This window comes from Lampetra planeri, chromosome 45 (assembly GCF_965212315.1).
Source record: "Lampetra planeri chromosome 45, kcLamPlan1.2.h2, whole genome shotgun sequence".
NCBI classification, from domain to species: Eukaryota; Metazoa; Chordata; class Hyperoartia; order Petromyzontiformes; family Petromyzontidae; genus Lampetra; species Lampetra planeri.
Genome location: NC_136151.1, coordinates 4931303 through 4947230, shown reverse-complemented (window position 1 = coordinate 4947230; position 15928 = coordinate 4931303). Strand labels below are relative to the sequence as shown.

Here is a 15928-nt window from a genome sequence, read left to right as displayed (position 1 = left end):
TCCCCTCTCAACCAAATGACCACCCCCACTCACTCACTCAACCACCACCACCCACTCACTCGCACCTTCGATTAGCACGAGTGGCTACGTATGCTGCGAAATAAGTTCAACATTCATACTCACCCACTTACCCACACACCCACTCGCCCACACACCCACTCGCCCAACCACTCATCCACACACTCACCCACTCACACACTCACCACTCACCCATCTACACACTCACCCACTCACCCACACTCCTTCGATTATGCACGGTTGACTACGTACGGTGTGAAATAAGTTCAACATACATACAACCACCGTCCACTCAGAATAAAACGGTGTCGTAGGAAAAAAATATTATCGATAGATGAACAGAGGATGCATGAAGCCAGTAGTTAAAATATTTAGTTGATAAAGGTTGAAGACGATTACAGACTGTGAAGCTGAAACAAACAGACCTTGCAAGAAAAACATGGATAAAGACACAGATGGGAAAAAACCTGTTAACCTTGACATTAGAATGTTTGTACAATGTGCGGTTCCACTGTGGCAATGCACACAGCCTGACCGTAGCCAGTCAATCAGCGTGTGGGACAAATCATTATCGCTGTGTCCCTGGCTGCTGCTGGGTTTTGTTTGTACAAATATTATACCACTTGAGACCGGTCAAAGCTATGTATGTATGTCGAACTTCTTTCACATGGTATGTAGCCAACCGTCATAATCATGAAGTGCAGGGGAAGAACAACTATCTAAACACAAAAGGCAGTTTAGGCTAACACAGTGCGTTACTGTAACGCGACGTCTACACAGGTGAGCCTGGCTGCCGTGTGGAACATTCCAGGGTGCGTATCAAGGTAATTATAACTTAACTGCAGGTGAAGTCAGTTAATTTCCCTGCTCGCCTCCACCGTGTGAGCTGCGCACAAAACACACCTCGTCAATGATATTCAACATTTCAAGAGATTATAAACGTAAAATTATTTTTGTTAAAATATTTTTTTTTCCGAGCGACAGGGAGCGACTAACTTTGGGTGCATTCTCGGTTAATGGCGAGCGCAGCTCCCTCTGAGAACGTGGACCGTGAGCTGAGCTGCTCCATCTGCCTGGACACGTTTGACTGCCCCTCCACGCTGAGCTGCGGCCACTCGTTTTGCCTCCAGTGCCTGGAGGACGCCTGGAAGGAGACAGACTCCTACTGTTGCCCGCAGTGCCGCAAGACCTTCCCTCGACGACTCCAGCTGACCAGAAACGAGACGATCACCAACCTCATAAAGCAGCTGCTGCAGACCATGGCTGCTGTTGTTTTCTGTGACCACTGCCCAGAAGGCAAGACGCCTGCAGTGAAGACCTGCTTCAAGTGTGAGATGTCCTTCTGCACGGAGCACCTCGTGCCTCACCTGGAGAGAGTGAAGTTGAAGGACCACGTCCTAGTTTCACCAGATGTGAACCCTGAAGAACGCAAGTGCAAGAGGCACAAAGAGGAGCTCAATTTCTACAGCAAGCAAGACCTCAGCCTCGTGTGCAGAGACTGCGCCATCGCAGGAGACCACATGGGTCATAAGTTAATCACACTGGAGGATGAGCATCGGACACAAAAGGTGAGGCCCGCGTGGGTTGAGTGGTAGTGGGAGCCACTCAGGAGCGAACAATACCATGACTTGAGCCCATTTTATTAAATTAAAACCATCAGGGTGGGATGATTCTCTCTCCACGCTCTTTTATCTTTCAAGCTAATTTTTTTAGACATTTTTCTGGTGGGAAGTTATAGAACGATCACTAATGGAGGGCTCCTTGATGAGTGGGGCTGAGGGGGAGCCGCATAGGAAGTGGGGTCTCCTCTGGTGGCTTCGTCTCTTGCAGAATGGAGTCGGAGAGGAGATGCGAGCGGTGGAGGAGAAGAGGAAGAAGGTGGAGGCGTCCGTGGGACGGATGGAGGCCACTCGCAAGGTCGTGCAAGTACCACACGTGGACTCTGTGACCCCGTTGGTCTGATCCCTTTATGTGATTGTCTGGAATGTGGATCTGATTTGATGCATCCTTATCTGACCCCACATGTGCGATGCTGAGTCGGCGATTGACTGCCAGGGCAGCGTATACATTTTCACCATTCCCGTAGACATCATTAATGTTCACTCAGCGTGGAGATGGCGATGCCTCAACGTCCACCCTTTGTTCAGTATCGTTTGGTGGAGGAGCATTGGTGCATTGTTCAGACCAGTCCGAATAAAAATTTCTGGTAAGTTGATCACGGTCCTTGACAGGCATCTGAGTGCCAAAACTCACTCCAATTTTTTCCTTATCCAGATTGGCTGCTGTTTCGAGCACCTCTGCCTGGGCCTTTGCAGCAGCTTCTTCTTTCTTGAGTTGTCGGATGCTTAACTTAGCATCCAGCTCAATTGTCTTCCGTGTGGCAGTAGCCACTAGTATACTCTCTTGCTCTTCAAGCTCTGTTTTCCTCTGTGCGGCAGCAGTTGCTATGCTTGCTTCTTCTTGTATGCGGGCCTTTTCAATTAGCATGGCTTCCTCTTCAGCCATGTAGGAGATACGGGTGTTTGCTGCTTCTGCTGCTGCACGTGCCTAAGCTGCAGCCATACTAGTAGATGATGTCTGTGAGTGCGCTGAGGCTTTAGATCTTGTGGTGGACTTTGGTGAGACAGAGTGCTGAGATCGTGTCTCTCTTAAGCCCTCCACACTGTCCATTGCGTCTTGTATTACTGCCTTCACATTATCATCAAGCAGTTCAAGAAAGTGCTCTTGCATGCACACTCCCTCGATGCCCTCGTCTGTTTTCACTTTCTTCAGGAGGGAGATGTATTTATTTGCCAGCAGCTTGTAGCTTGAACTGCTCACCTTCACTCGATGTATGGCCCGCTGAATTGAGGCCACTGTGTCTGAGGCGTTTTGAGCTTCAGATAAAACTGCTTCAACCCGGTCCCATGCTCTTTGTATTCTGGCATCAACGTTTTGCTTCTCAGCGTCATAGCTTTCCAAGGCCCGTTGTGTCATCCTGACCTCTCTTTGGGACCTTGAACTCCTTTGGTCCTCTTGAGACAGAATGCGAGGTGCTGGATTGTTCAAATCACTTGCTTCAGCATCTCTCCCTGCTGAACTGTGGCTTTTCATACTGTGATGCTTGCAACACAAGTTTAATGTAGACTTGCTGCAGAGCTGGCTGCTTGAGAGCTCCAAGCCTCAGGAGCTGGCTGGTTGAGAGCTCTAATAAATGTCTTTTCACTTGGTTGAGAGCTCCAAGAAGAGTGTCTTTTTACTGTCTCGGCATTGCTATGCACTGCGTTGCACCACTATCCGAGTAGTTAACCTCGCATTCAATACACTTTCAGAGCCAGTGTGAACACCCGACTCTGAAGTATTTAATTAATTGAACGAGATAAAACTGATCTTAAAACACGGCACAAAAGACAGCATCTGTTAATACTTGTAATATCAATAAAATGAACACTGCAGATTCATAACATTGTCTTAGATAAAATTAAACTCAACAATAGGTCCTCGATGGACCAGGAACCTACATTAGCATTGAATACAAGAGAATAAGCTACTGTGTTGAATAATGTCACTTCGTGTAATCACCATAATGCAGCCTAAATGTACAGCGCTTCACATAACACTGAACTGTGGATGAGATACTTCTTCATCCTTGCTCTCAAGATGGCATTAAAGTTACATGGGTACAAGCCTGACTCGACTTTTTCAATTACAAGTAACATCCACAATAATGCAAGTGGCAGGCTTTGTTGTTGACTAGGCCTCATATTTATCGTAATAATTTAACGCCATTATAAAGGCATTTACAGCATTATAACGGCAATCCTAACATTATAACAGCATTCCTAGTATTTTAAGAACATAAACGAACTTACAGACAATGCTTCTTAAAGTCCCACAATGAACAGATGCACCTGTCTTCACTGAGACGCTGTTCGTGCATCCATTTTGTACTCTGTGTAATGGCTGACACCCTGCCTCATGGCACGTGACCAAACTCAACACCATATCAGGAAATTAATGTGTACGCACACCCCCATACCTGCCATGAGGCAGAACATACATGGACCCTGTGAAAATAGTAATCCAAAATCGCTCTGCATGAAGAAAAGAGAACATCAATGGATATCCGATATACCAATGGATAGTTCTTCATAATGCGTGGCTCTCAAACAAACTCAATGCACATATCAATGTGGAAAATTGTGCATCTGTTTAAAGTGTAAAATATCTAAACAAGTATGTATATAATGGACATGACGCTGCATCCGTTAAACTCCAAAAAGAGTCAGCAATTGGTGTTCTTGAACATGACAAATTATTATTTTCTTCATGGAAACTATGTGAGTGCTCCAGAAGGAATGTGGCGTTTAAATAATATTGCAATGCCAGGTCATCAACAAGTAATCGTTCATGAAGGTCATTAATACGAAGCTTTACATAGAGAACTGAGAAAAAACATATGCTTCTAGCACAGTTTGAACTTAATCAAATACACACAGAGGCAAAAGCTCTGGAAAACATAGAAATACAGAAAAGTATACTTTAGACAAACTACTGGAGAATGGAAACAACGTATGAGAGTAGGAAACGGTGTCATAGGAAGGAGGCCGATCGTAAAGCATTCAAAATAGTAAACGTTATTATTTATGCATGCTACTGACACGTGGTGTTGGAGCTGAAAGGTGTCAAGATCTCAAAACTCTAAATGGAATAGAATGCGACACATTCCAACGAGCCTGTCAACAATGTCCATCTAAAGGACGACATGATGTGGCACGACACTCATACTGAAGGAAGTGAAACAGGAATGTCAATCTATTTGAGACAGTTTGTTTTGCAATTATTCGTGGCTTTAGAGAACCAGAAAATCTACCGGAACTTTGGGAAAGGCTTAAACAATCATTGAGCAGAAACTTGATCACACAGTACTAAGAAAAACTGCACCCTGGTAGGCTCTTGCAGAAATCAATTATAGATTGCAAGCGTATGGTCTCAATTTGCTAAAATTAAAGCTGCTCTCAGTTGGAATGCTGTCAGTATCCCTGAATTAAGAATCCTTCGACGTTTCAGCAGAATAGGGCAAAGCGATTCTGAATACAAAAAAACTGAACAACAATCAGTGCCATGTTGTTGATATCTTATTAAACGTGGTGTACGATGATTCCGATGATACCAATAAGTGTTTTTTGGGTGGTTCTACTGGAAGTGGAAAAACTTTCGTAGACTTAACATTGCTTCAACAGGAATACCAGCAAAACTTTTAGCTGGAGGCTGATCTGCTCATTCAGTTTCCAAAATCTCTTTGAAAATAACTGCAACATTGACTTGCAATATGAAGCCATGCACGAAGCCAGAGATCTATTCCAATCGAAACTAATAGTCTGGGATGAAGCACACACGCACGTCAGGCTGTTAATAGATTATTGGGTTATCAAACAGTAAATGTAAACCATTTGGAGGCAAGTCCTCCTGGTTACTTTACGTGGTTCAAGGCCTCTTACTGGTGTATGTTGTATAAAGAAGCATCATTTCTGGGGAGAATTACAGGTGCTGAAGCTGAAACAGAATATGCGAGCTCTGGAAAGTGAAGAATAATTTGTGGAATGGCTCCTGGAAGTAGTTGATGGAAAACAGGCGATACATCTACGCAATTATACGTTGACATTTACTTGACTACGATTACTGCTGAACAGCTTAAATGAAGCGCAATACTGAGTGTTACAAACAGAGACTCTTTTGATCTCAACAATGGAGCTGAAGTGCTTTTCAAGAGCGTGGGTACTATTGTGAGTGACGATACTGCTGATCAACTTGCATTCTTAGAAGATGTATTAAACAGTCTTACTCCAAACGAAATGCCTCCTCATGAACTGAAACTTAAAGTAGGAGCCGTTATCATGCTCCTTAGAAACCTAATTTCATTGTGAGGACTCCCCAAGGGTACAAGACTTACTCTTACTCAAATACAAACAGGCATAATCGAAGCAAAAATTATCGGTGGAGCAACCTCAGACAGGGTACCTATTCCAAGAATCTCACTCATTCCATCAGACACAAATTTACAATTCAGTTTAAAACGCTAAAAAGTTCCCCTTACGATTGGCTTTTTCAATGACAATCAATAAGTAACAAGGCAAAACTATTGATAAAATATGCCTTTACTTACTTAAGCCTGCTTTTAGTCAGGGACAATTATATCTTGCTCCATAAACAGTCAGTTCGTGTGATTCACTTCGTGTCGTGTCGGAAAAGAACCCAGAAATTGACAATTGTGTCTTTAGATAAATCTTTGTTGAAAAATATGATTAAGAAAATTAGTGAATGTTTAATTAAGATCTGCTAGATCGGTGAATGTTTCACCGGGTAGAGCTAGTATCGTATAAAGCCCTTACGAGTGGGAACACGCAGCAGTGCTGGCCAAGGAAACGTACCCCCCCCAATCATTCGCTCAGCCAATGAGAGGGACGCACGCTGAGCCAACTAGACCCCACCCCCCGAGATTCAATTATCACGATTTATATTACATTCTTAAAGCAATCGGTTTATTTTTTTTAATGTTAGCGAGGTGAGAACTCACTCGACCAGAATAGAGTCCCAGGCTCCATCTAAAAGGAACCTCACGACAGAAATGGAGACTGAGGATTTCGCTAAGATAACGGAGGTCCTGGAGCTCTTATCTGAGAATGACCCCGAACTGGGAGTGCAGCAGCTGCTCCACCCTCGTCTCCCACTGCTGCCATGGTAGCAGGAGTACAGTATAATGCACAGTACGTCATACTTAATGAGGTTTTTATAATTAATCATTATTATTCATGAAATAATGTTTACCATCTGTATTATTGGTGCATTTACGGATACCCTAATGAATCTCTCATATATTGGTCATCCGAAAAAAATGACACTGACGGGAACGCACCCCCCTATAAGCAATGGTATAATGACCCCTTTTAGCTCTGATTCGATAAGCGCTCACTTCTTCAAGAAGCATATTGAGCGTTTAGCGAGGTCTGCTGGTACTGATAAAATAATTCAGTCCCAAAAGGCCGTGGGGCCAATACATTGTGCACAAAATACTTTTTTGGTGATGTGGAGAGACACATCTATGAAGGTGAATCGTGTGCTTATCTGTTTTTGCAAATAATATACAGAACCTCACCAATACACTTCTGGACGAAGGTTCCGCAACATCATGTTGATCATTGAGGCGAGTTGGCCATATTTAGTTGCGCGGGTCAGTGCAGGTTGGTGAAGCTAGAATAAAGCACTGGTTCATATCTTACTCATCACGCAGCTCTCTAATCGTGTTGGAGGATGGGGAGGCAGCCCAGCCTAGGCTGGGGGGCAAGGACACTCCAGTAATGTGGGGTAGTATCAGCAGCGTGGAAGGACACGTCGTCAAACCTAGTTTTAATGTATCGCGATTTTAGCGAAAACATGGAGGTACTTTTGAGGTTGCGACTGGGAATTTGCAGAGTTAGGAGGTCCTTACATATTTGGCAGATTTGTTTAAAAGGAATATTAGGTCTTCTTGGTTCTTTCGGTAAAGTCACGTAGAAGGGAAGTAATAAAATAATACAAATAAAACATAATAAACAATTCTCACGACGTTTCGGCCACAACGCAAGCAGCCGTCCTCAGGTGAAAACCAGGTCTGTCGAGGCGACAGCGTCTGAATGAAACAGCACACGTGCTTGGAGCATATATATAAGCTGGGTTGGAAGGGGGGAAAAGGGCGCCTTGACAAAAGAATATGAAGACAGCCCATTGGTGGTCTGTACACCTATCCAGGGAGGACACATTGGAGGTGATACAGAGGTTGCAATAATGTGTTGATATGGAGGCATCAAGGTCAAAGTGGGCAGCCAGGTGGTATAATGGAACAAGAGGCTAGGCGCTCAATGATTTCACAGGAGTCAAAGATGGGGAGGGTGACGGCTTGGACTAGAAAAGATGGAGCCGAGGTGAGACAATATGTTTATTTATATAGAAGATTTCGGTTTTTTATCTTCCTGGCGATATGATCAATGTGAAGGGCTATTTAGCACATATATACCTAAAGTTATCGACCTGTTCAATGGGATGTGAGTCCAAAGAGACAAGGCAGGGAAAAAAAGGTTTGGAGTAACCGGAAAACAATCTGATTTTGGTGTTAACCGCATGGAATACAAATTAATAGAATCCATCGCACGGCCCTTGCAGGATTCCATGGCCCAGACCAAGGCTCGCATCTCAGGCGAGTTCATCCGCATGAGGGCGACGCTGGATGAGGACGAGAGGGCGGCTCTGGACCGCGTGGACGTGAAGGGGCGTGAGCTGCTGTCCCAGATCGAGGAGAACATCGCTCATTTCGAGCGCGAGATCAGCGAGCTCCAGGCAGCAGCTACGCGCCTGCACGCTCTGCAGGAGGAGAGGGACTCGCTCGCGTTCCTGCAGGTAGAGTGCTCGCGGAGCCAGGGCGAGTGCCCCAGTTCACGTGTTCATTACGGACAGTCCTCGACTGACCAACACAACTCGTTTCTCAGCCCCATTCGTAAGTCAGAACACAACAATGTACTCTATTTAAATGCCGATACAGTCGGTGTTAAGAAATGTCTTATGGTTCAACAAAAAACTGGAAGTACTGTTAAACTCATAAATAAAAAAAATATTGTACATTATCACGTAACACAGTACAATAATTGTATAGTATATAACACGTAAGATAAAGTTCGTAAATAAGAAAAAAATTCGGTTTTATTTTCACTTACCTTGAGTTCTGATCCTGTCTTGCATTGTTGGAAGACACGCACACGGGGCACACGTGCACACACAGACGTACATGACACATCCAACGCAGCTGTGCCTGCTGGAGGAGCTCACCGATGGGACTTTGTCCAGATCTTTCAAGGATTTGTGAGCTCCTCACACAATCCAGTCTGGTAAAACCCAGGATGAATCATAGGCAGGCCAGCCTAAATGTTTCTAACCGGCGAAAATGTTCCATTAGCGGGATCGACGTTTCGCAAGCATAGACAAGGGAGAGCATGACTATGGTCAAGAAGACCTGAAGCTACGTGTGGAGTGACATACCAGGTAGCTTCCACACAGCATTAAGCAACCGATGAAAAGATAATGCCGCTCGACATGTACGCCCGTGGGCGCACACACACAAACACACACACTCCCAGCGTGCAGCTGACTCATTACATCTCGAGGAGGATCGCTCCGCTGAAAAGAGTTCCGCAGTTTAGTTTGCAAGTGTGAGAAGTGTGAGATCGGAGATGAAGCGTGACATTGGGTACCGAGTGGTAATGGTTTCAGAGGCCACACCTTGCTGATGAGAAACATCGAGTCCGAACGAGTCCAGGGCTTTGTCTTGTTTACAACCAACAACACTGGGATATGCGAATGGCTGTTCGCAGCCCAGCTCATCTCATCTTCCAATCACCGTGTGGTTAACGTGGCTGGAGGTGAACTGACTCGCGCCCCCTGCCCTGTGTCTGACTCCTGCAGGTTCACCTGAAGGAGACAAACCGGTATGGACTCAAGAACTCGCACAGATTCACACACGGGGTGATGCTGTGCTTGATGATGTGTGTGTGAGCGGATGATGTGTGTGAGTGGATGATGCTGTGTGTGATGACGCTGTGAATGATGATACGGTATGTGATAATACTGTGTAAGGAACTTGCTCTGTGATGGTGTGATCATGCTGTGAATTATGCTGTCATGATGATACTGTGATGGTGCAGTGTGTGATGCTGCTAAGACAAGGGCAGTGTGAGTCACTCCTGGTTCTGGTTTCACAGGAGAGACGCTCAGAAGGGTACTCCACCTCCATCTCCCAAGGAAGAAGACATCGCCTCGATTACAAACCTGCTAGCATTTATGTGTGAGTTCCACGAACTCTTGTCACGTGTGCGTGTGTATTATTGCGCGTATAATTGTGCTCATACATGTGTAGTGAGTCACTTCTGTACTACTGTTCAGGAGGCAACAACGTTTATTCTACATCACGTAACACCGTTACACACGGGACTACAATTGACCAAACTCTTACACTTGTTACACACGAGGCTATATTATGCCTATCTCTTGCGCACACGGCGTAACTATAACTGGGTCAGAACAGCCCATTTGCTGTCTGACCCACGACGGCAGAGACGGAGATGAAGACGTAGCAATTAGGTTCCATTCACCTGCAGACAGCCCCGATATGCGATCGGGGCTCTCCATTTATCCCTCTCGGCGCGAGATGGCTCCACCCTTGGTAGTGCCCTCTTCTGGAATCTTCCTTAAGGTTCCCGACTACCTTGCACGTGCCACTTGCCCGGCTCTGCCCTAAACCACGCCCCCTTCAATAACTTTCCAAAAGGTCCCCAGCTACCCTTCCCATGTCATCTCGGTCACCTTTCCCCCCCAGTTCTCACCCCGGCCCATCACGTGCTTCGCCCGATGCCGGGGTGACTCGTTCTCACGTGCCCCCCTCTGCCAGCAGCCCTCACCCCGTTCCCCTGTGCAATTACTCGCTGTGCTGGCGGAGGCTGCTATTCCCTACCCTGTAGGTAGAACTAATTTGCCTCTTTTTGCTAGCACCCTGTACCACACCCCTAGTGACCCATTGTATGGTACTGCATGGTGTGCTAGCCTCCGCCCATATTCCCTTGTCTTACAGCACTTAGCGCTACTCCGCCGTAGTGATCCATTTAACATCACTACATCACCCCTCCCCCCCCCCCCCCCCCTATAAAAACAGCCGTCCCAGCTGACCCCTATGCCTCAGGCAGCGGGACGACCCATTGTAATAACACACAGTGACCGACCATCAGATGACTTTGCAAGTCAACGACAACAACGACCGTAAGTCTCTTCCTCACGATTCAATAACAACAACAACCATACGCCCTTTTCCACGAGTCAACAACCCAACAATATAAAAATATATTTATACGCGACGCACCGCAATAACCCACCCATGGACTATGTAGAGCACCCAACGACCGCTGGTCTGCCACATCCCACGAACCCAGGAAGGACCCAGATCAATCGGTTTCTAGCTGTGGCCTCATGCCAGGTGGTGTTGGAATAAATAAGATGACCAGAGTGGCCATTTAAATTGCCCAGTTCTGGAACGGGATCTTATTTACGGGCCCCCAGGTGGGACAAGGACAGATTTACCGGGGGCTCCGGGGACAACTTGAAGTTGGCGTAACGGGCGCGGCCCCTCCCAGACAGAAGAAGGGGGGGGGGAGGAAAAGAGGATATCAGCCGCTCCCTCCTCCTTAGCTGGCCTTCCGACGGCGTGACAGATGATGCTGTGGATGTCAGTAGCTGGATCCCTGTGGCAGAGAAACAGAAATCTGATGAGGCACACCCTCTGTGGTCGCACACCCGGGCTCATTGGGGCACATCAGACACCCGGCCTTGGGTAGTGGGGATTAAACATCTTGACAAGGCGGAAAATACGGTTTCAGCCATGAAGGGTGTACATACCAGCGTCCGCGACCAACTTGAATCTGAACGCATTGGGGCCTCTCAACCTCTATCACCTTGATCGGGCCCTGCCATGGTCAATGCAACTTAGGGGATGGGCCAATGGGCACCTGGGGGCAGTGCAGCTATGACCTCTCCCCAACGTTCCACGGCTTCCCTGACGCCCAGAGCCCTGCCAGTTTTTCGTTTGACGCTTGCCATTTGGCCGAATTCAGACAGGACGCATCCCGCGCTTCAGAGAAGCGTCTCATCGTGAGGCGCATGAGTTCCGGCACAGCGATCTTTGAAGCGCTCGACTGAATATTCAACTGGGCTTCAACGGGGGAATCACATTCTCTTCCGTAAATCAAAAAGAATGGGGAGAACCCGGTAAAGGCATGAGGGGCCATTCTATAGGCCGCGAGTACGCCCGGAACGTGTAAGTCCCAGTCGGACTGTGCTTTGTTGACCTGTTGGCACACCATATCCATGAGAGTCCTATGCAGACGCTCTACCATCCCGTCAGTCTGGGGATGGTCGGGTGAAGTCCGAAATTTCTTACTGCCCAATAGGTCGGATACTTCATTCAACAATTGGGAAGAAAAATGTCGGCCTTGGTCCGTAAAGAGACGTTCTGGGGCCCCCTTGTCTAGCACATACCCATGGAGAAAAGCATCAGTAGTAGACACAGATGATTGATCCTGCAGGGGCCATGCCACAGCCCACCGTGACAGGTATTCTACTCCCACGAGCAGAAATTTATTTCCCCTCGGAGTGGTGGGAAACGGCCCGAGGATGTCAAGAGCGACAAGCTCGTTTATGCGCGACACCGAAATAGACTGCAACGGCGGTCGTGCCAGCCGTGGTGGGGGATTTCAATGCACGTGTAATATGAGGATGCACCCGGGGGTAACTGGGCGATGATGAGAGGCTCTGCTGGCCTCAGCCCGCAGCCAATGGGACGTCGAGCCAGGGGCGTAGCCCTGGGGCTGTAGAGCAACATCTAGAAGGTTCCGGGGTGAGGCTTATGATTGGCTACGTGGCATCACGTGAGCCAAGTCATATAAGGGGTGGAGAGAGACAGCTCGTGGTCAGTGCACAGGCCTTGGCAAGGGCCTGTTAAATTGATAGAGGTTTGTAATCCCCAATGAGTTCGCATCCAGTCGGGGTTGCGTCGCTGGTATGTACACTCGTCGCGGTTGAAACCTTATTTTGCACCACACACTGGCCCTTCATCCCCACTTGCTGACCTACCGGGGTCTGATGTGCCCGACGTGCTACCTGGCTTGCCGGTTGATCCCCAGGGGGGAACTGTTCTGCCTCCCACAGACACACAGGACTTGAAGGACACCGCACCTCCTGATGAGCGCCCTCCAGCCAGACCTGTTTCTTCCACGAAGGACGCTGGGCCTGCCCCGACACCGCTGCCCCCTCCTGCTGGGCAGTCATCAAGACGACCCCGTTCTGCCGCGGGGGACGGACCAGCGTTGCGCACACGCTCTAAATCACTTCCATTCCATTAATGTTGTTGTCATGTTGCGCCTTCCTTTCCAATGCTGCATTGGTGTTCCTTATCTTCCCTTAAGTCACATATTGTTCGGCGCCCTAATGTTCATTCGTGTTGGTGTTTCTTATTTTCTCTTAAGTCGCGCATTTTTCGGCGCCATAATGTTCATTCGTGGGTTTACACATCTCTGAGGTTCGTTGCGGTGCATCGCCCTTTTCCCATGGCTGACTTTTCACACGGGGGGGGGGGGGGGGGGGGGGTGATATAATATGAGGATGCACCCGGGGGTAACTGGGCGATGGTGATAGGCTCTGCCGGCCTCAGCCCACAGCCAATGGGACGTCGAGTCAGGGGCGTAGCCCTGGGGCTGTATAGCAACATCTAGAAGGTTCCAGGGGTGAGGCTTATGATTGGCTGCGTGGCATCACGTGAGCCAGGTGATATAAGGGGTGGAGAGAGACAGCTCGTGGTCAGTGTGGAGAGGTTCGAGGAGAGACCACGTCTGCGCCTCCGGCACGCCAGTGGCCACGTGGCAGGCCGGAAGCTGTCTCCCGAACACCATTAGCCAGCGGTGTGAGGGAGTGAGGAAAGCAAGCGAACGCCATGCTCGAGTAACGGGAGTAACGGGAAAAAGGAACCCAGAGAGCTGTGTAAATGAAGAACGAATAAAGACAAGACAAGAGATACGATATTGTCCGGAGTGGGTTTATTACACACATACTCCACACAACCCTGAAGAATGTTGTGGACGTCCCCAGACATTCCAGGCCAAAAGGAGTCACTCTTCAAGGAAGACAAAGTCTTCTGCACACCAAGGTGCATCAGCCGCACATGGGCAGCACTCACAACTTCACTCCGCAGGGCAGTCGGCACAACGATGCAGTGGCAATGCACTTCTGCATCCCACCACTGGGGACATAACCCCTGGACCCTTCATCATGCTCGCTGTACCGATGCGGCGACGCATTTTTGAAAGGGGAGCGTCCTCCGCCTGGAGGCACCCCTTCTCGTCGAGCGCAAGACCAATAGTGTTGTCACGCGCGACCGCCGCTACTGGTGGTTTGGCATCCACAGACACTACCATGGTGCAAGGCACTCTGTCACCCACCGGTTTTCAATGCCCGGCCCCAGTGAAACATGCACACAGGCCCTTTGGCAGCAACCAAGACAAGGCATCTGCGTTACAGTCGCGTGACCCCTTTCTGTAGGTGACTGTGTAGGAGTAATCCTGCAGAACCTCCAACCAGCGCGAGATCAACTTGCAGCATATATTGCAGGGCCGTGTGATCCGTACGTACCACAAAATGTGTACCGTAGAAGAAAGGATGGTACTGTGCATGAAATTCACAATGGCCAGCAACTCACGGTGTGTAACGCAATAGCGCTGCTCCGTGGAAGACAACACCCAGCTCGCATACGCGACCACACTTTCCACCCCATTTTCCACCTGTGACAACACGGCGCCTATTCCGGTGTCGCTGGTGTCCGTGTCCAGCACAAATGTCCAGCACAAATGGCGTATTCACGAGACCATCTCGAAACGAAACAAAAGCGGCCCCCTCTTCCCCACCGCACCGACATCTCTGACCCTTTGCAGTGAGAGCGTGGAGCGGTTTCGCAACTATCGCAAACCCGGGTACAAAGCGGCAGTAATATGACACAAACCCCACAAAACTGCAAACTTCACCCGCTGATGTGGAGGTTGGGCACGAGTGGCTTAAACTTCAAAGTTCACCGCCCGCATTTTGACAAACACCGAGCTCAATTGCTGTGAATGCTCTCGAAACGTGCGCCCAAAGATGATCACATCATCTAAATAAATCAAGCATTAATCGCATTGGAATCCCGGTAACACCATTTCCATCAGTCTTTAAAATATGGTAGGAGCCAAATTAAGTCCCATTGGAAGAGAGTTGAACTGAAAAAGCCCTTGTGGGGTGCGAAACGCTGTTTTTAGTTTGAAGCTTTCATCTAAGAGCAACTGCCAAAACCCTGACAGCAAATCCAAGGTGGAAAAAAGTTGCACACCCGACAAGGCATCCAATGAATCATCCATCCATGGGAGCGGAGAAGCATCAGCCACGGAGACCTTGTTCAACTTTCCAAAATCCACACAAAATCTCATACTCCCGTCCTTTTTCTAAATCAGAACAATGGGCACTCCCCATGGACTGGTGGATGGAGAAATAATGTCGGCGGCCAACATCTCGTCGACCGCCTGACGCACATGGTCCTTTTCTTTAGGACTAAACCGAAACGAATTTTCCCAGATGGGAGCGGCATTGCCCATAACAATATGATGATGCATTAAGCACATTCGACAAATATCAAATTTACTCGGAGCAGGGCTCGCAACTCGCCCCTCTGCTCACTCGTCAAATCCGGGTTCTCCGAGCACAATGCATCCATCCACGACTCGTCCATCGTTGCTCCACGCTCCACCGAAACCCCAACATGAGCGGCCACTTCGCTGGTACCTTCACAACATGCGGCTGTCACGTGGGCCAAAACCGTACCTGCCTGCACAACCGCTGTACGCAACCCTGCATTCAAAACTTGGAGGAAGGATTCCTGATCCCCCCTTACAATAGTCTGGGACCCTACCAGCATGAGAACCTTAACAGCCCTGTTCGAGGGGGACAGGAGGACCCCCCCCCCCCCCCCGCAGTAACATCTCGGGTGAACTGCTTTTGCAATCACAATGGCACCTGGGGGAACTCGAACAGTCCCCCTCACTGGGGCCTGAACTGTAGCATTCACCATACTTAATTGAGTCGGGGCCGGCAAAAACGCTAAACAACCCTGGTCAATCAGTATTTTAAGGGACATTTTCTTTAAAAAATGAGTCCCCAACAGACAGGGCACAGCCAATGACTTTGAAACCAGCACCGGTCCTGTCATCTCGATATCACCAATCTGGACCATCGCATATATTTAGCCCATGATACCCAAACTCCCGCCATTAACTGCGAC

At 48.2% G+C, this 15928-nt stretch overlaps 1 protein-coding gene across 1 annotated transcript in view; it reads left to right on the top strand.

Annotated features, from left to right (window-relative positions):
- Positions 1-847: 847 nt before the first annotated feature.
- The window catches only part of LOC144733191 (E3 ubiquitin-protein ligase TRIM7-like), a 31845-nt gene continuing 16764 nt past the window's right edge, over positions 848-15928 (top strand). The window contains exons 1-6 of the mRNA XM_078614984.1: positions 848-1586; positions 1849-1944; positions 8197-8430; positions 9490-9512; positions 9786-9868; positions 12778-12957. Coding sequence (XP_078471110.1) covers positions 1035-1586; positions 1849-1944; positions 8197-8430; positions 9490-9512; positions 9786-9868; positions 12778-12957 — 1168 coding nt within the window. The 5' untranslated portion in view covers positions 848-1034. The remainder of the gene's footprint in view (positions 1587-1848; positions 1945-8196; positions 8431-9489; positions 9513-9785; positions 9869-12777; positions 12958-15928) is intronic.